The sequence below is a fragment of the Hemiscyllium ocellatum genome, chromosome 45 (genome assembly GCF_020745735.1).
Source record: "Hemiscyllium ocellatum isolate sHemOce1 chromosome 45, sHemOce1.pat.X.cur, whole genome shotgun sequence".
Taxonomy (NCBI): Eukaryota; Metazoa; Chordata; class Chondrichthyes; order Orectolobiformes; family Hemiscylliidae; genus Hemiscyllium; species Hemiscyllium ocellatum.
Genome location: NC_083445.1, coordinates 1,443,589 through 1,468,064, shown reverse-complemented (window position 1 = coordinate 1,468,064; position 24,476 = coordinate 1,443,589). Strand labels below are relative to the sequence as shown.

General features: G+C 45.0%; 1 protein-coding gene across 2 annotated transcripts in view; it reads right to left on the bottom strand.

Moving 5' to 3' along the window:
• Nucleotides 1–24,476, bottom strand: part of LOC132836056 (transportin-2) — a 42,789-nt gene continuing 18,313 nt past the window's right edge. For both annotated transcript variants that reach the window (XM_060855298.1, XM_060855297.1), the window contains exons 9-24: nt 21,946–22,006; nt 21,539–21,701; nt 20,187–20,339; nt 19,071–19,296; nt 18,158–18,329; nt 17,771–17,857; nt 16,129–16,236; nt 15,486–15,644; nt 14,692–14,779; nt 14,068–14,166; nt 13,009–13,104; nt 12,240–12,315; nt 11,914–12,013; nt 11,199–11,273; nt 10,116–10,248; nt 1–3,263 (exon numbers count right to left, since the gene is read on the bottom strand). In XM_060855298.1, the coding sequence (XP_060711281.1) occupies nt 10,141–10,248; nt 11,199–11,273; nt 11,914–12,013; nt 12,240–12,315; nt 13,009–13,104; nt 14,068–14,166; nt 14,692–14,779; nt 15,486–15,644; nt 16,129–16,236; nt 17,771–17,857; nt 18,158–18,329; nt 19,071–19,296; nt 20,187–20,339; nt 21,539–21,701; nt 21,946–22,006 (1,771 nt within the window). In that variant the 3' untranslated portion in view covers nt 1–3,263; nt 10,116–10,140. The remainder of the gene's footprint in view (nt 3,264–10,115; nt 10,249–11,198; nt 11,274–11,913; nt 12,014–12,239; nt 12,316–13,008; nt 13,105–14,067; nt 14,167–14,691; nt 14,780–15,485; nt 15,645–16,128; nt 16,237–17,770; nt 17,858–18,157; nt 18,330–19,070; nt 19,297–20,186; nt 20,340–21,538; nt 21,702–21,945; nt 22,007–24,476) is intronic.

Here is a 24,476-nt window from a genome sequence, read left to right as displayed (position 1 = left end):
TGTGCTTCAAATGATTTATTGAAAAAAAAACTGGAATTGTTACAAGTAAACACAAGAGTCCCATGGAAAGCTGCCATTTCTCAGTTAGCTTCCACCAACAGGGAGAGAGTTAGACAGATTGATATATCTTTAATCCCACTACAAAACATCTGCAGCAGCAACATCAGCAGAAAAATCTGAAAGGATCTTTCAGACAATAAGTTTGATAAATGGTTTCAATTCTTCCCCTTTCAATAGAAATGATCGAGTGCATAGAAACCGTTGATTCCATTAAAACAAAGCAGCCGGATTGGTCTCTTGTAATGTTTCTTTGCTTCCCGCCCCATCTCACCTCCCCCTCTGTTAGAAACAGGTTACATCTTGATTACACCAGCATGACATAAATACAATGCTGTTTATTTCTACGAATGATATTTAGGAAGATACACTGTATTGCGCATGCAACATTCACAGCCCACAAATAGCTAATCAGACAGCCCCAATTCACAGCCAGATAAATCCAATCCTTTGGGTCCAGTGGACAGGCAGAGGAACATTATTCACAGATTTACCCATCTCTCATGCTCATTCTCACTTGTGCTGTTGCTGAGGCCACAGCTATCAATTAAACAAACATTAATAAATTAACAGACACAGAATCGACTGGCAGGAAGATCAAGCCCAGAATTAAATCAGAATAAGAGCAAAATACTGCTGATTCTGGAACTCAAATAAAAACCATGTAGCACTGGAGAATCTCAGGCCTGATGACTCTCTTTCTCCACCCACAGATTAAGTCCAATAGGTCTTCTATCTGTGCCTGTGAAGAGTCACAACTCCAATTGGACTTCAAATGTGAACTCTCTCTCTCCAGATGATTCCAAACTGCTGAACTGCTCCAGGACTATGTAGCCAGTACTGAATTCATCATGGTTGATTGGAACCACAAGGAGACTTCCCCACTTGAAGATTTTGGGTCAGAGATCAGGGGAATCAGCTTAATCATTTTTCCCGGAGGGTATTCCATAGTAAATCACTGCCTGAAAGATCCCAGTCACCCCCTGGTGCTGCCTGTTCCTCCAGCTTTATGGCCATAGTGCACTCTTCCTTCAGGGTCGTTCTAGAGTTTGTTCCGACAGCCAGCTACAGATGTACCAGACACGGGTCCAAACACTTACACACCTGAGCGGTAAGAATCTATACTTGTAGGAAGTTCAAACGCTGACATCAACCAATTATAACGAGTAGAGATTCTTCCAAGTTTAGAACAATAAAAAGGAACATTTAAGGGCAGATGGGCAACAGAGAACTTATGTCAGCATGCTGCAGTGAGGATACAGGGTGGATGGGAAACATGAGTAGTTCCCAATAGCATGGGATAAGGAACAAACCTCAAGCTATTACCAGACCCTTCTCCACCCTGAAGGGTCAACACCATTTGTAACCTCACCCAACATTCATGCACCACCGATATGGTCCACACAGCTCATGTGCCCTAAATCTGACATACACACCTCAAACACCCCACTGGAAGAGCAAGGACTCACACAATCATCTGAGAAGCCACAGGAATGACAGACAGAACACTTCAACCTGAAAAGGAACTCCATTTTCCCCACCCAAACCCAGGCTATGGCCCCCAGACGAGTGACAGCTCCACTGCACATGGTGAGGTTTTCCCAGTCAAGGACAGGGTTTGGGTGAAGGCTCTTTCATTGAGCACCACAGACTTAGAGACAAGACTGGGAGACTGTAGGCCTCCCAACTGACCAATGGTGACCACAACAATGGTGACCAACATTCACCAAGTTCAAAAATCTGTGGAGAGTCAGGAAGCTAAATAATTGACAGGATATTGATCCAGGATTTACACAGGTGCAGCTGAATTTCCACACATCATCCCTCCAGCTGGTTCTCAGGTTGTGTCTAGCCCACCTTCAGGCAGCAGATTCTGCATTAGGGAAGAGTTGCCACAGGAGCATTAAAACCACAGAAAGCGATTTGTTTTTATTTTGAGAGAAAGAAAGTGACAGGCAGGCACATCCACAAGTGTGTTCGACACGAAGTTTTGCTTAAGATTGGAAATAAATTACATAAAACATCCAAGAGGAAGGGCTCAATCTGGCAACATGAAATGCCAGCCAATCAAATTAAATATCCTCTTGCCAGCCTTTGATCCCCCGCAGTTCCCACCAGCTAATTCACACTGGGGCTTTACCTGCCTATCCCAATACAGGAACAACTGACACGACTGACTTAGGATAAGGTCAACACTGCAGCATCTGATGACACGTGCTGGTCATGTTGTTCTGTTACATGGAGCTAACTAAACATCTTAAAAAAAGGCCACAGAAGCAACTAAGTCTTTTTATAAAAAGTTTGCTTTTTTTTCTCTTTGAACACTTGCCATTTAGTTTACACGTTTGCATTAAGGATATGGAGACGGGAGGATGCAGCAGCACATTATCACAAAACAAACCCAACAGTTCATAGTTCACCAGGGCATTGCCACAGACTGACAGTACAGACTTGCTTCATTACAGTATCAAGGTTACAGGCTTTCAGACCGGCCTCTCCTGTCCACTTCCGGCCTCGAGGGGAGCGCAGGGCTGAGTGTCTCTCCACGTTGTGACTCATTGGAAATGGTAGGGAAGCCTTGATCTACACACACATTACGACTTATTATGTTCTATTCAGAGATCACTAGACTATTATAGCTCACCTCCATGCAGTCTGATTTTAAACAGTGACTCTCTTGGATGACTGCTGGGGTATCTATGCGACAATACAAAGCTTGGTACACTCTCTAGTTTTAATGTGTTAAAAAAGATTTGTTTTCCTTTTAATTTTAAAAACATCTACTCTTAAACCACAGCACAAGCATCAGACTTGCAACTTTCCAAATTTAGATGTGGACAAGGCTGCTTGAATCTAGCTGATTGTTAATCTTGTGGAATTCTTCACTAAGCTTGCCTATATTTAATGTTTTTTTCCCTAAAATCCCCACACTTTGACCCCTCCCGAGTTGTCCAACTGAGAGATTTGACCCTCGAGAACTTTGGAATGTCCGTGTGTAGTGGAAGATTCTCTTCAGAGAGAAGGCGTGCAAGATCCCTCCGCTAATTAATCCAGTTTGCTCTGGTTTAGAGGCTCTATCCCCCCCGTATTTTCAGAGAAAGGGAGCTTGTTTTTGTCCCACCAACTCCACCCTAACCCCCCAGTGACAGGGCAGTGCAACTCCAAGATGTGGATGATTTCCCATTAGCCCGCCCAGCGACAGAAACCTGAAAGAGAGAGAGAGAGACACAGAATTTAGTATCAATCCAGTGTATAAACCAGCCAACAAATAACATTAAAATAATCACATGACCCCAAACAATTAAGAAACCAGTTTGAAACTGCCACAGTTACGCTCCTAAATGCTGCAAGCTATGCCTTCAAACAGATCACAGCCAGGCACAGAGATTTCTTTCAGCACTGGGGTAAAAATGAGAAGGAGGGGGGATCCAAGATGGCGGCGACCCAGCAAGACTGAGTCCACAGTGCTCTACCCAAAACTTGGGAAAAGTGGGCTATCCACCCCCACCACACTCACTAAACCATTTATAATAGTTGTTAACCTTAAATAGTTACCTATTAGTACATTTAAATAGTCTAATACTAGCTGGAAAATAAGTAAAGGGAAGGGAACAGGCGGCTCTAAGAAAGCAGGGACCCCTCCCCCACCCTCTCCCTCTTCAGCTGCAACAAAGGTGTCTTCAGCTACTTCAGGAGAGTTACCAATGAAGGTGAGCTTTGAGGAGATGTTTGCCAGGTGGGAGGCGAAGATTGATGCTTTTATCGATGAGTCTCGGCAGAGCAGAGAAGCACTATCAGCCGAGCTGCAGAAGCAGGGCAGAGACATTCAGGAATTGGAGTGCCGAGTCAGAGAGGTGGAGTCGAAGGCCGCAGCCTCAGAGACTGCGATAAAATCAACAGCCGACCACGTCCGTTTTCTCGAGAATCGAGTCCAGAACCTAGAAAACCACATTGATGACCTCGAAAATCGATGTTGTAGAAAAAATATTCGGTTGTTGGGCCTGCCCGAGCAGGAAGAGGGAGGCCAGCTGACAGCATTCTTAGAGCATTGGCTGCCACAACTTTTAAATCTGCATAATGGATCAGGCCAGGTAAGGGTAGAATGGGCCTACCGGGTCACAGTACGTGGGCCCGGCTCAACCCAGCGCCCACGCCCGGTCCTGTTCCAGCTGCAGAGCTATAGGGAGAGGCAGATGCTCCTGGAAGCCTCAAGAAATCTGGGAAAAGATCCCCAAGCTATGACCCACAAAGGATCCAGGATCATGCTGTTCCAGGACTTCTCCCCAGCTTTGGTCCGAAAGAGGAAGGCATTCGATGAGGCGAAGAAGCGTTTAAGGGACTTAAATATCCAGTACTCCTTACGATATCCAGCAACGCTACGCCTTAGCCACGAAGGATCCATATATAACTTCGGATCACCGGAGAAGGCTAAGGAATTCTTGGACTCTCTTAAATAAACTGTAAGAGATTGTGGACGCTGGTCTGCCTTTCCCATTATTTTGGTTTACATCCCTTCATCTTTTCTTATCTTTCCCCCTATGTGTGTATGTATATATATATATGTTGGGGCGTTTGGTTAATGTTGATGGGGAGAGGTGGTTACCTTATTCTATTTTACTTCTGTTTTTAGGAGCGGGGTTGTTTTTCTTTCCCCTGTTATTTTGTGGTATTATATTTAAGTATTACATGTTGAGATTGTAATCTTATAGTTATATATGGTATTAATATTCCCAAATATATTTAGATGTGGGTGTGGGTGGTGGTGGGGTGTTCACTGTTAACTCTAGCTTTATATTATATTTGAATTCTCCTCATTTTATTGAGGAACACCTGGGTCAAGGGTGGGGCACTGGTTGGAAGAGGGTAAGATGGACTGTGGGAGAGGAAGTGACGCTCCCTGGGAACAAGGGAGAAAATCTCCAATTCGGAATGTTTTATATCTTTTATACTTAGAAAGAGTTTTTTGTTATATTGTTTTGAGCGTATCAGAGAATCTTTACTTTTGTAAATCTTGTATGCTCCATGCTCGGGATGTTCTAGATAGGGTTTCCCCTCCCGAGGGTTTCTCGGATCTGTCCAGATGATTATGGCTGAACAGTCGGTTAAGTGGTGCACCTGGAATGTCAGGGGGAGTAATTCGCCAGTTAAAAGGAAGAAAATATTATCAAATCTTAAGAAGGAGAGAGTTGATATAGCTCTCCTACAGGAGACACACCTGTCGGATAAAGAACACTTAAAATTACGACAGGGCGGATTTGATCAGGCCTTTTTTTCCTCTTTTAATTCAAAAAGCAGGGGAGTCGTTATCCTTGTCCGGAAGAACTTCCCTTTGAAAATTCTAAATCAGATAAAAGACGAATCTGGACGATATATTTTGATTAAAGCCCTCATAAATGGAGAGGAATATGGGATCTTAAATGTATACTGCCCCCCGGCACACCCCTTTAAATTCATAACGGAAGCTTTTTCAAAACTGATGGCCTTTGGTGCTCGTCATACAATTATAGGGGGAGACTTTAATTGTATTATGGATCCGGAAATAGACAGGATTCCCAAGAGTGCCGCTGGAGTATCTCCCAGATCTAGACAACTGGCGGACCTGAATAAAGAATTAGGATTGGTAGATGTATGGAGATGTCTCCATCCACAGGGTAGAGATTTTTCTTTCTACTCTAATCCACATAAATGTCACACAAGAATTGATATGTTTTTTGCCCCATCGATTTTTCTAAACTCTATAGCAACCTGTAAAATAGGTACTATAGCAATCTCCGACCATGCCGCTGTATACATGGAAACTAAGGTAAAGAACAATGGGACATCTGTTCGGCATTGGCGTATGGACCCCTTCCTGATAAAAGATAGCAAATTTTTAAAGTACTTAGAACATAGAACATAGAAAAATACAGCGCAGTACAGGCCCTTCGGCCCTCGATGTTGCGCCGACCGAATCCTACCTAACCTACACTAGCCCAATAACTTCCAAATGCCTATCCAATGCCCGCTTAAATGACCATAAAGAAGGAGAGTTCACCACTGCTACTGGCAGGGCATTCCATGAACTCACAACCCGCTGTGTAAAGAATCTACCCCTAACATCTGTCCTATACCTACCACCCCTTAATTTAAAGCTGTGTCCCCTAGTAACACCTAACTCCATTAGCGGTAAAAGGTTCTCAGTGTCGACCCTATCTAAACCCCTAATCATCTTATACACCTCTATCAAATCTCCCCTAAACCTTCTCTTCTCCAATGAGAACAGCCCCAAGTGCCTCAGCCTTTCCTCATAAGATTTTCCTACCATTCCAGGCAACATCCTGGTAAACCTCCTCTGCACTCGTTCCAATGCCTCCACATCCTTCCTATAGTATGGCGACCAAAACTGCACACAATACTCCAGATGAGGCCGCACCAGAGTCTTATATAGTTGCAACATGACCTCAGGACTCCGGAACTCAATTCCTCTACCAATAAAGCCCAGTACACCATATGCCTTCCTCACAGCACTATTTACCTGGGTGGCAACTTTCTCCCAAGAACTTAAAACTTTTTTAGAAATTAATACTGGTACGGCTAGCAATCCGTCAATGATGTGGGAGACCATCAAAGCTTATGCACGATGTTTGATCATCTCCTATTCAGCGACCCAGAGGAAAATGAAGGGAGAGCAACAGCGTCTGCTCGAAGCTCGCCTAAAAGCAGCCGAAACAGCATACGCTGATAGACCTTCTATCACAAAATTGCAGAGGATTACAGCTCTTAGGACAGCTTTAAACACCGCGCTTACTCAAACGACTAAAAGGGAAATATTATTTGCGAAACAAAGATTATATGAATATGGCGACAAACCGGGTAGATACTTAGCATTTCTTGCAAAGAAAAAGAAAGCCCCTCAAACTATTCCGACCATCAAGGAAAGTACAGGTATCCTGACTCATGATCATAAAAAGATCAATGCGACCTTTAAAGAATTTTAATCTGAACTATATAGATCGCAGGATTGTGAAGATAGGATTAGGAGGATGCAGTCATTTTTTAAAAATTTGACCTTCCCGGGCCTGACTCCGGAACAGGTGTCGGCCCTAAATACCCCTTTAACAGTCCAAGAAATACTTGAGGAAATTAGGCAACTTCAGAGCGGAAAAGCACCGGGCCCGGATGGTTTTCAAGCTGAATTCTATAAAGAATTTACAGGAATATTGGTTGACCCACTTATGGATATGTATAATTTTGCGCATAGTCAGGTCTGTCTCCCGCCCACGCTGAAAGAAGCAAATATTTCTCTTATCCTCAAAAAAGGAAAAGACCCAGAAGATTGTGCATCTTACAGACCAATATCCTTACTAAATGTAGACTTTAAAATTCTCTCAAAAATGTTAGCACTAAGACTAGAAAGGGTACTGCCATATATTATAAAGGAGGACCAGACGGGATTTATTAAGGGCCGCAGATCATCCAATAATATCAGAAGGGTCTTGAATATGATCCAAGCCTGTCATCAGGGAAAGATACCAGGAGTAGTAATTTCATTGGATGCGGAAAAGGCATTTGATAGGGTTGAATGGTCATACTTATTTTACACATTGGAAAGGTTTGGCGTTGGACAGGTGTTTACCAAATGGGTTTCAACATTGTATAATGACCCCAAAGCAGCTGTTATTACTAATGGGTTAAGATCGGATGGCTTCAGTGTGGGTAGGGGCTGCCATCAAGGATGTCCTCTCTCACCATTGTTGTTTACACTGATAATCGAACCATTAGCAGAAGCCATCCGGACTGATCCTAATATAACGGCCCCGAGGATTGGTACAGGTAAACACAAAATTACCCTCTATGCAGATGACGTTCTCTTATTCCTCAGTAATCCTTTAATGTCAGTGCCTCGTCTAATTCAAGTTATTAATACATTTAGTGCATTCTCAGGCTATAAAATTAATTTTTCAAAATCGGAAGCCATGCCAATGGGTGGTCTGGCTATGATACCCCACTTAATGGACGGATCCCCTTTTCCCTTCCGTTGGTCCCTGGAGGGCTTCTTATATTTAGGTATTTTTATCACGCCAGTATTTGATCAGCTGCATAGGGCTAATTTTGTACAATTAATGGAAAGGATAAGGCAGGACCTCCAGCGATGGAGAGACCTTCCGATTTCCTGGCTAGGGAGAATAGCATTAATTAAAATGAATGTTCTGCCCCGTCTCTTATATCCTATGAGAATGCTCCCGCTGATGCTGCCAAGGCTAGCCCTACGTAAATTATATGGCTGGTTGGGCTCCTTTATTTGGAACCATAGAAGGCCCCTTATTAAGCTGAAGAAGCTACAGCTTCCACAGGCAAGGGGAGGACTGGACTTCCCAGACTTTAGGAAATATCAGTTAAGCTCCCTACTAAGTTACATAGCTGATTGGGTTTCATCTGATCCACAATCAATTTGGCTGGATATCGAAGCCTCCCAAGTAAAATACCCACTTATTAACCTTTTATTTTCAGATAAGAGGAAAATCATTACAGACCACTGTAAAAATCCCATAATATTAAACACAATTAAGGCCTGGAATATAATGCGGCAAAATGAGGGTAACTCACATAAAACATCCCCCCATGCACCAATAATAGGCGCATGGGGATTCCAACCGGGGATTACAGATGCCACCTTTAAACTCTGGAGATCCAGGGGCATCTCATGCTTAGGGGACCTATTTAAAGATGGGATCCTGATGTCCTTTGAGCAGCTGCGTCTGAAATTCGGAATACCTAATGGGGATCTCTTTCGATACTTCCAAGTTCGAGATTATATACAGAGGAAGACTACATTAATAGATAGTCTTTATAAATCAGACAGAGAACGTAATGTCTTACGACCAGCGGGGGCATCCTCCGTTAGTACTATATACCATTTGCTACATGATGGAGTCTCAGGAGACATGGATGACCTGCTTAAAACATGGGAGCAGGACTTGGGGCTAGAAATCTCTGAGGATATGTGGAATGACATTTGGGAAAATGCTAGAAGAATTGCTATCTGTAACAGAACTCAGGCTATCCAACTAAAGATACTTCATAGGGCCCATATAGCTCCGGCTCGACTGGCAAAATTTAAGGCAGGAGCATCTCCAATGTGTCCTAAATGCAAAATAGAGGTGGGTAGTCTTGCACATTGTCTGTGGACTTGTTAGAAAATCCGCAGATACTGGACTAAAGTGGCAAATACCCTGACAGAAATTTTTGGAACAGAAATTAGGGTGGACCCTGTATCTCTCCTTTTGGGCTTTTCGAACCTCTCATCTCTGGATATGCATGGGAAGAGACTATTTTCTATTCTCTCTTTCTGTGCAAGGAAAAATATTTTGGTGAACTGGGTGGCTGAGGGCCCCCCTGGACTTTCAAATTGGCCCAGATTAATTATGGAATATATCCCCCTTGACTTCCTCACAAATATGGTGCACCGAAAGACTGAATTATTTTATAAAATATGGCAGCCCTTTTTGAATTATATAAATGCAGATATTTCGGCTATCCTAACAAGGGCTTTTATTTAGTGAAGATTTCAGACCGGGCTGCTCCGGGGCCCCTTGGGAGAGGAATCCTGCGCGAATACGGGTTTTATTATATTTGATGTTTATACATTCCGAGCATGTAAGAGACTTAGGTATAGACTCTGGTTAGTTATAGGTTAGATTAGTAGAAAGTTGAGTTTTTTTTTCTTTCTTTTTTCGTTTCTTTTTTTTTTTTTTTTTGTTTTCTTTCTTTCTCTTTTCTTTGTTAAATTGTGACTATTGTATATATGATTTAATTGTACATCAATGTTTGTATTTGAGAGTTTTGTTTATTTTTGTAAATTTGCAAAAATGTTAAATTTCAATAAAAATATCTACAAAAAAAAAATGAGAAGGAGGAGGAAAACACAACAATCTTCCTAACCCACATCTCTATCCAAAAAAACCTCACTCAGGCCATAGGAATCAAACACCAGGGTTTGCTGAGGGAGATACTACATACTGGAAAGGGGATGGATCAGTAATGTCTGGCCCTAACCGATGCCAGTGCAGAAGGCCCACCTGACATGGTATCCATTAATCTCAGCTATACGCCATAGAATGCAGACAGCCTGTCCTTCAGAAGTGGTGGGAACTGCTCTGAAAATTGCTGCCAGTTCTCCTCACCAACCTGCTCCTTGAAGCCATGTAGGATCTGCAAGACAACACAGTACATGGTTAGAAAGCAGTGAATAGTAGGTCTCTCTAAAGACATGGCATTTGGAACATGCTTTCTGGGTGGGAATACAAGTATCATTGATAAACAGCCTATTGCCACACAGAAAATACCATTTTCTAAAGTTAAAAAAGGTGAAGTAAAGGAATTATCCAGGTGAACAGTTAGCCTTCCATGGCAGGGATCCTGACTCAATGGTCAGCCTGCTCGATGCAAGCTGCATCAGCCAGGGCTCTGGGAGGTGGAGGTTGGGTTGGATGATGGCAGGTTCCTAGTGCACCTGCACTAGACAACATTTATCCATTTACCAGCTGCCAGGACCTACACAACAGCTCGAATTAGTACAGCCCTGCTGCAAAAAAGCATCTGGTGCATTATCAACAGAATTAACATGGAGCCAAAGAGTCACTCAGTAGTAGCTAGGCAGAACTGAAGACCATGATCACCAAGACAACCAGGCAAGTTCAGCTCCAATTTAACGGAATTACTAAAGGCAGTGAACAGCAAGATGGAATGGTTAGGATTCCAGTCATTCAATGAAATGTGGTCAAAGTCTGCCAGGGAGAAGGGAGGCGTACTTCAGGAACATGCAACTGAGGAAATGCTGGAAACTGGTAATATACACACATTTCTCACTTGGATGAGTTTGAGTGTGTCTCAGAGATGCTAATATCCAGTCTTAAACAACACCATACCAAAGGGGACAAGGCACACTGCCATAGAGAGAGAAGTTAAGTCCTCAGTCTCGACCATAGAGCAACTATGGACACAGCTTGCTTTGCTCTTTATTCAATAGCATAAAGAGCATTCCACAGAACAGAAACACATGGTCACAGCATCGTTCAAACAGACAGACTGCTAGCTGGGAACTAACTGACAGCAGGTTTGGGTGGTGCAGAGAGGACATTGTCCACCGAATGAACACCCACCTTGTAAAACATGTCACGTAGGTCATCCTTTGGGTTCACCCATGAAGCAACTGCATCGCAGAAGAAAATGAAATCCTGTAAGAAACAAAATGGTCAGTTTTAATTAGCTTGCAAACTGCTTTCCCCATAAATGCAGTAAACATCCTTCCCTGGAGGAGTGTAGCTGCAACACGACAAAGAAGCTTCATATCTTCCGTAACAAAAGTAGCACCACACTCACTTCCAACAATATTCACTGTCCTTACCAATGACAGCATGTATTACTGCTGCTGCTGCGTCTACAAAGTGCACTTCAGTAGCTAACCAAGAGTTTCCCAACAGCACCTTCCAAACACATAGCCACTACCCTCCAGAAGGATGTGGGCAGCAGATCATGGGAATACTACCTGCTACTTCCCCAAAGTCAAACCATCCTAATTTGGAACTATAATCACTGTTCCCTCGCAAAATTCTGGAGCTCTCTCCCTAACCATGGGTCTGTAACTACAAATGGATTGCAGTGTTCAAGGGAGGCAGCTCACCACCACCTTCTGAAGTCACATTAGCGATGGATGGGTAACAAATGCTGACTTATAACAGTGACACCCAACAACCCATGCCAGAGGAGAACATACGAAAACACCCACTGGTCTGACAGATAATCAATCTGCCTGACATTAGTTAACTCAGTGACCCAGGACAGCCTCTCAAACACACAACGTAAAGATCTTCTTACCTGCACCACACCCCCTGGATTCACTCCAATCATCATACAGATCCCACGGAAGGCAGAGTCCTTCTCTTCATTATCACGGATATTTCTCAGAGATGTGCACCTGGGAATTACAAAGCCACAATGGCAGTTAAATGCAGCAAAATCCAAATCTGCACTAGGCTTATGACTCATCAGGATGTGGGTTTCAGGAATGACTGGCTCTGAGGAAGCTTGTAAGAAGCAGAACAGCAGCCCACACACAGCGACAGAGCTCACTCCTTCCATCCACACTGTCAACACTGAATGGTTCCAAGTGGAGATGGAAGGAAAAGGAAATGAATACTCACCATGGTCTGATGAACTGCTGTAACATTGGTGCAACTTCCTGGGGACACACATATCCCAAACGGCCAATAGTAATAGCTGTGGGGAGGAGAGATAGAAAGATGATTTTTGATTTGATTTTTCAATGGGATGGCTGCTGCTAAGAGCTACCCTCAAAGCCAACACGCTCAGAGTAGAAAAAGTTCAACATTCCTTAGTTCAGGATTCAAATGTCTGCGCTTTCTAATCATCACAGCAGTGTGGCACAACAACACACTAAACCATCCCAAAAAGGTATTGGACTGAACTTCAATACGGAGTGAACCAACCAAATGGCAGAATCGTTTCGGACAGACTGGGATGCTGTGGCAGAAACATATTTTCAGTAAGTTATCTATAAATGAGAATCCCATAATGGGATTTATAAGTCACATGCCTGCCCTAAAACCCACAAACCTCACAGGTCTGTGTACTTGCCAAGGGTTTTGGGAGACATAACAGATTTTGGCTGCTTCAGAATGCCCTCAATATTGCTGTTTAGCCTGAGACCAGAACTAAACATCTGCCATGAGGTGAAGTACAGATAGTGAATATCTACAGCATCCAGTGGTAACACACTTCATGGAGCGGAGGGTAGTTCCCAACTTGTCCTGCACTTCCTTTTACATCCAGCTCTTAGAGTTGGCAAATGTGTTGGGCAAGCCTAAATCCGAACAACCGTTTTATTAAAATCAGGTGGTCACGTGACTCCAAACAAGGACAGCACAGAGTGCACTTCTTTTGCGATCTTACCAGTGTTCTCGAGTAGAGTCTTGGGAGTGTTTGGTCTGTTGATTATTTCCACCAAGTTATTCAGAACCAGTGATACATACGGCTGCATCTCAGCACCTGTCAGGGCAGATCAATATTTATTTTCTACTTCCATATCATTCCAGTCATTTCCCCACACACCAAGATACCAAGAGGCTTCACATGAATACTACCAAATACATCATCTTCACCACCTCCAAACTCAAAACAAACTACCTCAAACTGCTGCAGACTGTGGGTACAAGGACCTCAGTGCTGATAGCAAGGAAATTCCCAGTATTTTGTGTACATTCTATGTGGCTCTCTGTTACCGTTATGCAACGGGGGGAAAAGCAAATATGAAAGTGGTGAACAGACTGCTTTGTTCTGGATGGTGTCAAGCTTCTGGTGTGTTCTTAGAGCTGCACTCACCCAGGGACAGGGAGGGTACTCCATTACACTCCTGACATGTGCCTTGTAGATGGTGCTCAGCAAGTCAGCTACTCTCATGGCTCCAAATTGCGCTTGGAAACACTATGTATATGGTTGGTCCAGTTCCCTTACTGGTTACATCCTGGTAATTGCCAGAATATTCACAGTGGAAATGAATTCATATGAACTATAAAATTCATCTGAAGGTTACCTTTGTTCTCAAAACAGTATGCTAGGAACACTCAGTAGGTAGCAACAATTAGAAAAACAAAGCAACTTTCTAGAAGATCTTCAATAAATCTATTTTCAATTGCTGCTAGTTCTCTCCCACGATAATGTTCAAACTTCAGCTCAAAGCAGCTGGGAACCTCTGGGATGAGATTCTCCCAACATCAAGAAACAGTTCACCTCACTGGAACAATGAGTAACTTTCACATCTCCAATCTGGTTAGATACACTTAACCAACTGATAAAACCACTAGAGCAGGTGGAACTTGAAAGCAAGCCCTCTAGCTCAGAGGTAGGGACGCTACCACTGCACAAGTGTTCCTCAAATCAGATTATATTATAAAATAGATTCAATCAATACCCCAACCTCCACTCCACGCTCTATGTAAAACAAGGACTTACCCATCTGCATGCAAATCTCCCCAATCGCCCAGGTGGCATTATTGCACACAGAAATAAACTCCGGGTTCAAGTTGGTTCCCAAGATTGGCATGAACTCCGCTAAAACAGAGAAGGAAGTAGTCAGGGACCCAAATGACACAGATTCACATCATTCCACCAACAGGGTAATGTTTCAGACTTGACCCTACTTTCTAAAGTTGCATTACCTTCCCCAGGACAGGGGTCATCCTGAATCTGGGTTGGAGGCTCGAGCTTCGAAGAGGACAGTGTCTGGTTTAAATAGCTCACTGGGATCTCTAAACCACTCCAGAACCATAAGCTAAGGTAACTAGAGGGCAGCTGCCAGCCAGGAGCTGCACAGGGATGGCAACATTCATCACAGACAAAGCACAGCAACAGAAAATCAAACAAACTGTAGAACAGACAGTACCAATAATCAAACCACAGCTCAGCAACGTGTGATCATTCATTTCCACAGCATCAAAAAATGACCCCCACTCAGGAGTTCCCCCAACTTTCACCCACCTGACAGTTACAGCAGGGAAGCACCTAACAAACTAGGAAGAAGCCAGCTCTGTACAAGAGGTCAGAGACACCCGGGGTATCCAACAGCACAAAACTTACCTATACACTGTTTGACATGCTGGAAACAAGCTTTGGTAAGATCCCCCAGAAGCGCAAACGAACTCTGCCGAACCTCAGGCATTGTATCCTACAGGGAGGGATATAATTAGCAACAGATCACACCACCATACAGTCAACATTATCCTCTGCCTCACTCAATAAGCCCAGCTTCCCATACGATAAGGGGCTCCTTCCACTGCCCATCAAGTTAATCAGGTCACAGGTATACAGTCCACAGGAAACATGGGGCTGCAGTTCAGGAATGACCTTGTCTGGTTTCAGCAGCAAGGCCAGGATCAGGTTACCCAGTGATTGAGTCACCCCAGTGTTAGTGACATGCTCACTGAGAAACTGTGGTGGCACACATTGCCAGGAGGTCAACTATTCAAGCACCAATTGATCACAAAATCAGCCCCATAACAAGGGGAGTATTGCCTTTAAGAGAAGAAGCTAAATCAAGACCCCTTCCGTCCTATCAGATAGTTGTAAGATGATCACAGGTAAATGGAACGGATGAAGTCTCCTGACATCTGGGAGGCAACGTACCCCTCAACACTGCTCAAACAAGACACAGTCAAAACATGTATCGACGGTATCACTTCAAGCTCATCCATACCACAACAGCCCTGCTACACTCTCATGCACACGGGTAAGAATGGATTTAAAAAAGGGGGTTACAGCAATATATTCAGGAGAACGGTTTGTTCAGCAACGCTTTCTATTCACACTAGCGATTCTTCACAATTGATCATCTTGGTGTCGGTGTAATTTCTCCACGTTCCCTTTTCAGTCACCTGCATACACTGGAACAGAAGAGTCATGATATTGCTTCGAGCCACTAGCTGCTCCACGTGACCACCTAAACCCTCTGCCAAGCCACTCAGCAAGTCCAGGGCCACAATCATGAAGTCCTTGTCCGGAGCCTCGTACTGGTCTGGTTGTGTGTTGTACATCTGGAAACACCCAGGTTAAAAAAAAGCTAAATCAGTGGAATGCATGAAGCCTACAATGATATAACACAGTCAGGCAGTCTTGTAATTGACCTAACAGCATGGATGGTTGGCTTACATAACCATTACTGTTCCTACATAAAACCAGTACATCGTAGAACAGGGACAGGCAGGTGTCAGCATTTGACATTCCCACACAAGGTTACAATCAGAGCCAACCCCCCAATGTCCCCCATTTATAGTAAGCAAAGCAGTTAATCTATTACATCACCAAAGGAGAGAGGTGTGTTTCTGGTCCCACTTGCCAAAAGCTCAATACCAACACACACCGTTTTCCACCCTATAACCACCCTACATCTAAACCCAAAGTCTGGAGGAGAAGACCAAGGAGTTTGATCCCAGGTCATTCAAATTCACCCAAAATTCCCACCGAACTTCACAAGAGTGCATTTCCCCCAATTCAAGCTCCAGTTAGAAAGCAGCTTACCATGGCCTGGGCAAGTGTCTTCTGCACAAGGGTTACACAGCGTTGATAGACAGGCTCACAATATGGGAGGAAGCCACTCTGCAGTGCAGTGGCTACCGATGAGAGGCACTAAGGAAGAAGGAAGAATGAATACCAACACCACAAAGGACATCCAGCATGGCAGGAGCAATAGTAAGGTCAGCAAGGAAACTATAACACCACGAGCCTCAAACAGACAGGCTACATTGGGACCACAGGCTGTAATCAGACATTACAAGGACACATGGGAGTCTCAACTCACAGCAGAGACTATCAGAGTAATCGGAAACATTGACAAACAGCTGCTAGTGAACTCCTACCACCCAAATGGAGTGCTCTCACTTTCTGAAGTGAAAACTCTGCAAGACAATGCTACAGGCACCAGTGGAGAGTGTGGTGGGATTCCATAAAGCTCTGAGGTGGTTCTGGACTGAAATAAGCAGTAACCCCAGTTCCTGCCCATATCCAAGCCCACAGATACCTCAGTGCAGAGATCAGCACAGACCCAGGATTAACAAGCACTTTCCTGGCCAGTAGGGTTCAGTAACCAACACTGCTAGCATTTCAAACCTTCGTGTACAGCAATGACATTTATTCGGGAGCACATACAGCACTAACATTTAAACCAAGTAGACAGTGAGTGTCCATGGGAAATCTGCAGTTGGACCCAGATTACCCAACCAGAATCCATAACTTTACAAACCAGAGGGAGAAACATCCAATAAAGATGAATTTAAAGGTTAGGGAGCAAGCGCAGAAGATAAGAAATAGGTGGAGAGCTCCTTCAAAAGGAGCAGAGGATCAAAGGCCAGTTTCCTACTGTGCAGTAACCTTGTGTTCTATGAACTGAAACACAATGGTTTAGTAGATGCAGGCGTGCAAACTGAATAAAACCACTGCTCTTCCACATAGGAACCACTTTAGAATCCAGTGTGGAAACAGGCCCTTCAGCCTAACAAGTCCACACTGAGCTGCCGAATAGTAACCCACCCAGACCCATTCCCCTACCCTATTACTCTACATTTATCCTGACTAACGCACCTAATCTACACATCCCTGACCACTATGGACAATTTAGCTTGGCCAATTCACCTAACCTGCCCATCTCTGGATTGCGGGAGGAAACCACAGCACCTGCAGGAAACCCATGCAGACATGGGGGAGAATGTGCAAACTCCACACAGACAGTCACCGGAGGCTGGAATTGGACCCAGGTCCCTGGCACTGTGAACACTGCTCACCGCTGAGCCACCAGGCCACCCTTCTCTGACAAAGAATTCCACATCTTCACTGAGGGAGAAGCAATTTCTCATCTCAGTTCTAACCAGCGTATCCAATCAATGCAAACATGCTCCCTGCATTTCCTCTTGGAAGTTTATAGATGTTTAGGTAATCCCCATTCACTCTTGTAAACCCCAGAGAACAGAGCCCTATCCCATCCAATTACTGTTCCCACATCAGTCCTGCCATCCAGGAATCAGTCTGGGAAAGGTTTGCTACACTCCCTCCACAGTCAGAGCATCCACCTTTAGATCAAGGGGACCAAAACTGACAATACTCCAGGTGCCATCTTCACAAAGTATGATCTCCCAGGCACAGGACAGTCCAACAGATAGACACTCACCTCCAGCAGAGGAAAGAGATCCTTATCTTCATCCTTCAGCTCGTTCCATTTCTGAATGAGGGGGGGCATTAGCTTCTGGATGTATTCCTGAGTGCAGAGTGGAACATTTTGCCATTAAATGCTTGGGACTGGCAACAAAACCAAAACCTCTCCGATACAGTAAAAACTACACATTAATTACATAAAGAAACACAACCGCCAACCACATGCAGAACCCTAGCCTTTACGGATCGCTTATGATTATTGCTGGCATCCCTCAGAGTCCAAATAAAATCACAGCGTGAACTCTGCACTGGCCTCGGTTGCCCAGCATAGAGTTTGAGATTCACGCACTGCACCATTTGAGCCCATCCCAGCCACTGTATAAAAATCAGAGCTACTGCCTACTGGCTGATTGAGGTGATGTCCCACGGAATCAGCCAAAGTACCGATGGCATCGTACAGAATCAGCAGGTTCTTGTGTTGGTATTTCCCAAACGCAAAGACCAGGGTGTCGAGGATGTAGCTGAGATATGGGACCAGCTCAGTGCAGGCTTCCTCCTCTAACGTAGCAAACGCACTGCAGGGAGAAGAAAGGGAGGATCAGGGTCACAAACAGCAGTCAGCAAAGCCAGACTGAAGGCAGTTCCAGGTACTCAAAACATGGAAAGGGCAGCTGGTTGTGGCTGAGATCGGTTTTATGATAACATACCCTCTGTCAGCTTCTAACCTCCCAACACCCCGAAAGGTTACCCACCACAGATATCTCACATTCCACTCTCCAGATAAAGCGAACGTACAAGTCATGCACTGAAATTATTCATCAGCGAGTCACAAACAGTGCAGAGTGGAGACTGAGAGATGTGCCCACAACTCAACGTTGGAGGCCACCCCATCACACCTCAGGCTAAAACTGGTACTCTTCAGTTTTCTTGCTCAAAAAGACACCACAGATGTAGAACCCCAACATCTGGCTCATTTATCAGACAATAATGCTTCAGCCAGTAACAGTGGAACAGCCTTCAGGCACTCATGGTTATTCCGGGGCACAGTCACTCTGTAGTACCTCAGGAGCCAGTCTCTAATCTGGCAGGGATCACCCAGGTAATACCCATACTTACAGGAGACAGCAGATAGCCAATCAGTGGTGGATCCCTTGCTGCTCTACTAAACTCTTAGCAGAGGAAATAGTCCCTTTCTGTTCGCTGTTTCAGTAGGAGGCTCTGTCCCTCCTTGTCAGGACTGAGAACAGCTTGACAGAGGTTCAAGATGACCAACGGCTCGATACTGTGTGTTGAGGAACTCAGTTGACTCAGCTCACCTGCACGCTGCTTCTTGTACTTTCTTGTTTCCATCCAGGATTCTCTTCAGAAGTTCAGTCATGAGTGGTTTGAGATACTGGTCTGGGGGCTGGCTGACCACCCAATGCGCATAGCGACTGAGTGTCCAGCAGGCAATTGAGCGTACTAGCGCCTTCTTATCTGGCAGACACTGTATAAGGTGTGGGATCAACTCAGGGAGATATGGGACCATTCCCTGCATACAACCTAGGAGCAGAAAGGAAGCAGGATTATTTACAATCCAACAGAGGGGCTGAGTGAGGTCACCCTCCACAAGACAAACAGGAACAGGCTGGCTGACTGTTCAATAGAATCATGGCGGACCTGACACACACATCCACTTTCCTTCAAACCCTCAAATGGAGGAGAATATATTCTCAGCCTTAAATATGCACAAGGACTCTGTCCCCATAGCTCCCTGGGAAGAGGAATGAAAGGCTCTCCTTCCTCACCAAGAGTTAAATTGGAACCCTCTGTTCTGATAATATGCCCTCGGTTCCCAGACTCTCAGCGTTTACCCTGTCAAGCCCTTCAAGAATCCTATTCATTTCAATAAGATCACCTCACAGACTTCTCATTTCCAGTGAACAGAGTCGCAACCCATTTAGCATTTGCTCATAAGACAATCCCTTCAAACCAGGGATCATCCTAGTGACCTTCTCTGAAAAGCCTCCAATTAAATTATATCTTTCCATAAATAAGGGGACCAAAACTCCCGTCAGATGTTGTCTCTGCAGCACCTTGCTCCCTATTCTCATGTTCTGGTTAGTAACAGGCTCTACAGTGTGACAGCAGCCAGAAATGGCGACAGGGATGGGTACAAGTTGACAACCAGTACAGGACGCAGTCACTGCTGGCAGAGTGAGAGGAGAATTAAAAACTGTAGATTTGGACCATTGGGGGAAAAGTTGTGAGCCTGGGTCTGACAACACTTAGTCATGCAGCCTGCTGTTATATGGCAGCACAAGGGTAACATGGGAGCAGCTATCCAGAATACAGGCACTGACACACCCAATCGAGTTGTATAGTTCAGACAGCATGCCCCATGAGAACTGTTCTCACCCACAGTACAGTACAGCTCAGCTCCTGCTTCATACCTTCTGCAATGGCTCCCAGAACCAGGATCCCAGATTCTTTGATAACCCAATCCGGATGGAACAGTAGCCCCTTCAGTAGTGGGAGCAGGTGAGGCAGAAGGTCATCCCGGAAAACATTCGCCAAGACATCCAATGCAGCAGCTGAACATTTTCCTGGCAGAAAGACAGAAGTGTGGTGTTCACCTGATACACAGCAGTTTGCACATAGTGGCACAAAGCGAGTCCAAACTACACACAACATACCAGAACCCCCAAAAGGTTAAAATACTCCCACTGTCTACACAGTACCTCAAAACAATCCCGCAGTAGAAGCCAAACACGATGGCAGGCTGGCCTGGAGTGAGCGGTTTCAGACACATTGGTGAGGTCCTTCAAACAGTCCATTCCCTTCCCTTCACACGGACTGTCCCCCAGCCCATGACTGAATTATCATTCACACGGACTGTCCCCCAGCCCATGACTGAATTATCATTTACACGGATCGTACCCCAGCCCACTACTGAATTATTATTTACACGGACTGTACCCCAGCCCACTACTGAATTATCATTTACACGGACTGTCCCCCAGCCCACTACTGAATTATCATTCACACGGACTGTACCCCAGCCCATTACTGAATTATCATTCACACGGACTGTACCCCAGCCCATGACTGAATTATCATTTACACGGACTGTACCCCAGCCCACTACTGAATTATCATTTACACGGACTGTCCCCCAGCCCATGACTGAATTATCATTTACACGGACTGTCCCCCAGCCCACGACTGAATTATCATTTACACGGACTGTACCCCAGCCCACTACTGAATTATCATTTACACGGATCGTACCCCAGCCCATGACTGAATTATCATTCACACGGACTGTCCCCCAGCCCACTACTGAATTATCATTCACACGGACTGTCCCCCAGCCAATGACTGAATTATCATTTACACGGACTGTACCCCAGCCCATGACTGAATTATTATTTACACGGATTGTACCACAGCCCATTACTGAATGTAGAAACTTGCACAAACTTAGGGTCCTTTGCAGTTTCCAGCTGAACTGCTTTCTCCCCCACTGACCTCTCTGCTTCTACAGGTGCTGACTATCAGTCATCGAATGATTACGTATCCAGAATGTCCCAAAATCAGCTCATTAGCCGAAGAATTCACTCAGTGACATGAGAGGAGATGAGAGTGTGAGTTTACCTCCCTGGCCTATCCAACAGAGAGGTCAGGAGGAAGGCATGTCAGTTTGAGTGGTACATCAGCACAGGTCATGGGACTACATGATCATAACATCTCAGGACTCTTGATACTTTGCCCAATAGAAAGTGATGATCCTGCACAAACATACTCAGGTTCCAGTCGGAGAGTGTATCGTCGTCATCATCATCAAAATCCTCATCTTCCTCAGCAGCATCTTCCTCATGCTGGAGTGTAACTGTGCGGGATTTATGAAAACGGGGTTTGATATCCTGCTCACTATCTGGAACTGCTTCATCCTCTTCTACATCACCCTATGTACAACCACAAAGAAAAGAACAAGACCAATCAACAAATCAAACAAAACTCAGAGGGTGCTGTACAGTCTTGGGGTGCTACAAATGCAGGTCAGGGTTCTACAGAAACTCCACTGAGTTAACTTCAACTCATTCCTTCCAAGGCCTGTGACTGGGTTTAGAACTGAAAGTGAGACAAACTATCTCACTGGTCAATCCTCCGCTCCCACACAATTCATAAAGTTAGTACAACTATTCTTACCTTTAGAAGTATGATATCAATCTCAGAGTATTTCATCCCATTCACCAAGATAGGAATCAATCTAAAAAAAAGTCAAACATAAAATTGTTCATTAACGAAAGAACCCCTTTGAAAGCACCACACATCGATGGAACATGTTCTATTAGTGATCAAGCACCTTATTCACATGGTGAATCTCTCACTTGCTGACACTGTACCCCAATATCTGTGTCATCTTGTCCACAACAGGAGAAGCAGAGGACAATTCCTGCACAGACCTTTTGAAATACATTATATTGCGCTACACAATCAGCTAACATCTGTCGCAGAGTCAGCAGAAGGGGCTTGGGAGGAACTGGAGTTTGGACATATGATTCCCAATTCTGTCTCCCACCAGGAATCATCATCATCATCATCATCTATATAATTGGGTGTGTTTTCAACTCACTGATGGAGACTCATCACCGATTAGTCAATAACTCCACCACTAAGGCTCAGGAACATAGACCATTACAGCACAGCATAGCCTTTCAGCCCTCGATGTTATGCCGACCCATGAACTTAGTCTGATGTCCATCTAACCTACACCATTCCATTATTATCCATATGTATGTCCAACAGCCATTTAAATGCCCCGAACGTAGGCAAGTCTACTCCTGTTGCAGGCAGGCTGTTCTTCTGACTATAGAAGCTACCCCTGATATCTGCCCTATATCTACCACCCCTCCATTTATAGCTTTGCCCCTCGTGTTAGCCATCACCATCTGAGGAAAAAGGCTCTCAATGTCCAGCCTATCTAACTCTCTGATTATCTTCTATGTCTTGTACCCTGAAGGTTGCTGCACAGGTGGATAGAGTGGGCAAGAAGGCACATAGTACGCTTGCCTTCATTGGACCGGGTATTGAGTATAAGAGCTGGCAGGTCATGTTAAAATTGTACAAGACATTGGTTCAGCCGCATTTAAAATACGGTGTGTACAGTTCTGGTCGCCACATTACCAAAAGGATGTGGATGGTTTGGAGAGGGTGCAGAGAAGGTTTACAAGGATGTTGCCTGGTATGGAAGGGGCTAGCTATGAAGAGAGGTTGAGTAGGTTAGGTTTGTTTTCATTAGAAGAAAGGTGATTGAGGGGGGGGGACCTGATTGAGGTTTACAAAATCATGAAGGGTATAGACAGGGTGGATAGAGACAAGCTTTTTCCCAGGGAGAAGGATTCAATAATGAGAGGTCACACTTTCAAGGTGAGAGGTGGAAAGTTTAAGGGGGATACATGCGGTAAGTACTTCACACAGAGGGTGGTGGGTGTCTGGAACGCGTTGCCAGCAGAGGTGGTAGGGGCAGGCACGGTAGATTCATTTAAGATGCGTCTGGACAGAGGCATGAGTAGGTGGGGAGCAGAGGGATACAGATGCTTAGGAATTGACCGACAGGTTCAGACAGTGGATTTGAAGCTCAGGCTTGGAGGGCTGAAGGGCTGTTCCTGGGCTGTAAATTTTCTTTGTTCTTTGTCTCAATTAATCACCTCTCAACCTTCTTCTCTCCCAACGAAAACAGCCTCACATCCCTCAGCCTTTCCTCCATACCGGCAACATCCTAGTAAATCCCTTCTGCACCATTTCCAAAGCTTCCACATCCTTCCCATAATGCAGTGACCAGAGCTGCACGCCATACTCCAAGTGCGGCCTGACCAGTGTCTTGTCCAGATGAAGCATGATCTCATCGCTTCGAAACTCAATCTCCCCACCAATAAATGCCAATGCACCATATGCCTTCTTAACAACCTGATCAATTTCTCAACCATCTTCAACCTCTCCCTGCAGCAGGCCACAGTCCCTGCCTGTTTCAAGAGGCCAACATCATCCCTGTGCCTCAGAAGGCTCATGCAGCATGTCTCAATGACTACCGCCCAGTGGCCCTAATGTTGGTGGTCATGAAGTGCTTTGAAAAGCTGGCCATGGCATTAATCAACTACAGTTGAAAAGTGTGGTGCTGGAAAAACACAACAAGACAGGCAGCATCTGAGGAGCAGGAGAATCGACGTTTCGGGCATAAGCCGTTCTTCAGGAATGAGGCTGGTGTGCCTAGCGTGCTGAGATACAAAGGTAGGGGGGCGGGGCACTGGGAATACAATAGGTGCAAGGAGGGGAGGTTGAGGGTGATAGGCCGGAGAGGTCAGGAAGATGATTACAGGTCAAGAAGGTGGTGCTGAATCCAGGGGTTGGGACTGAGACAAGGTGGGGGAAGGGGAAATGAGGAAGCTGGAGAAATCTACATTCATCCCGTGTGGTTGGAGGGTTCCGAGGCGGAAGATGAGGTGCTCTTCCTCCAGGTGTCGTGTGGTCAGGGTCTGGCAATGGAGGAGGCCAAGGACCTGCATGTCATTGGCGGAGTGGGAGGGGGAGTTAAAGTGTTGAGCCACGGGGCGGTTGAGTTGGTTGGTGAGGGTGTCCCAGAGGTGTTCCGTGAAACGTTCTGCAAGTAGGCAGCCTGTCTCCCACAGGAGACCACATCGGGTGCAGGTGAATTTGTGACAGATATGGAAGGATCCATT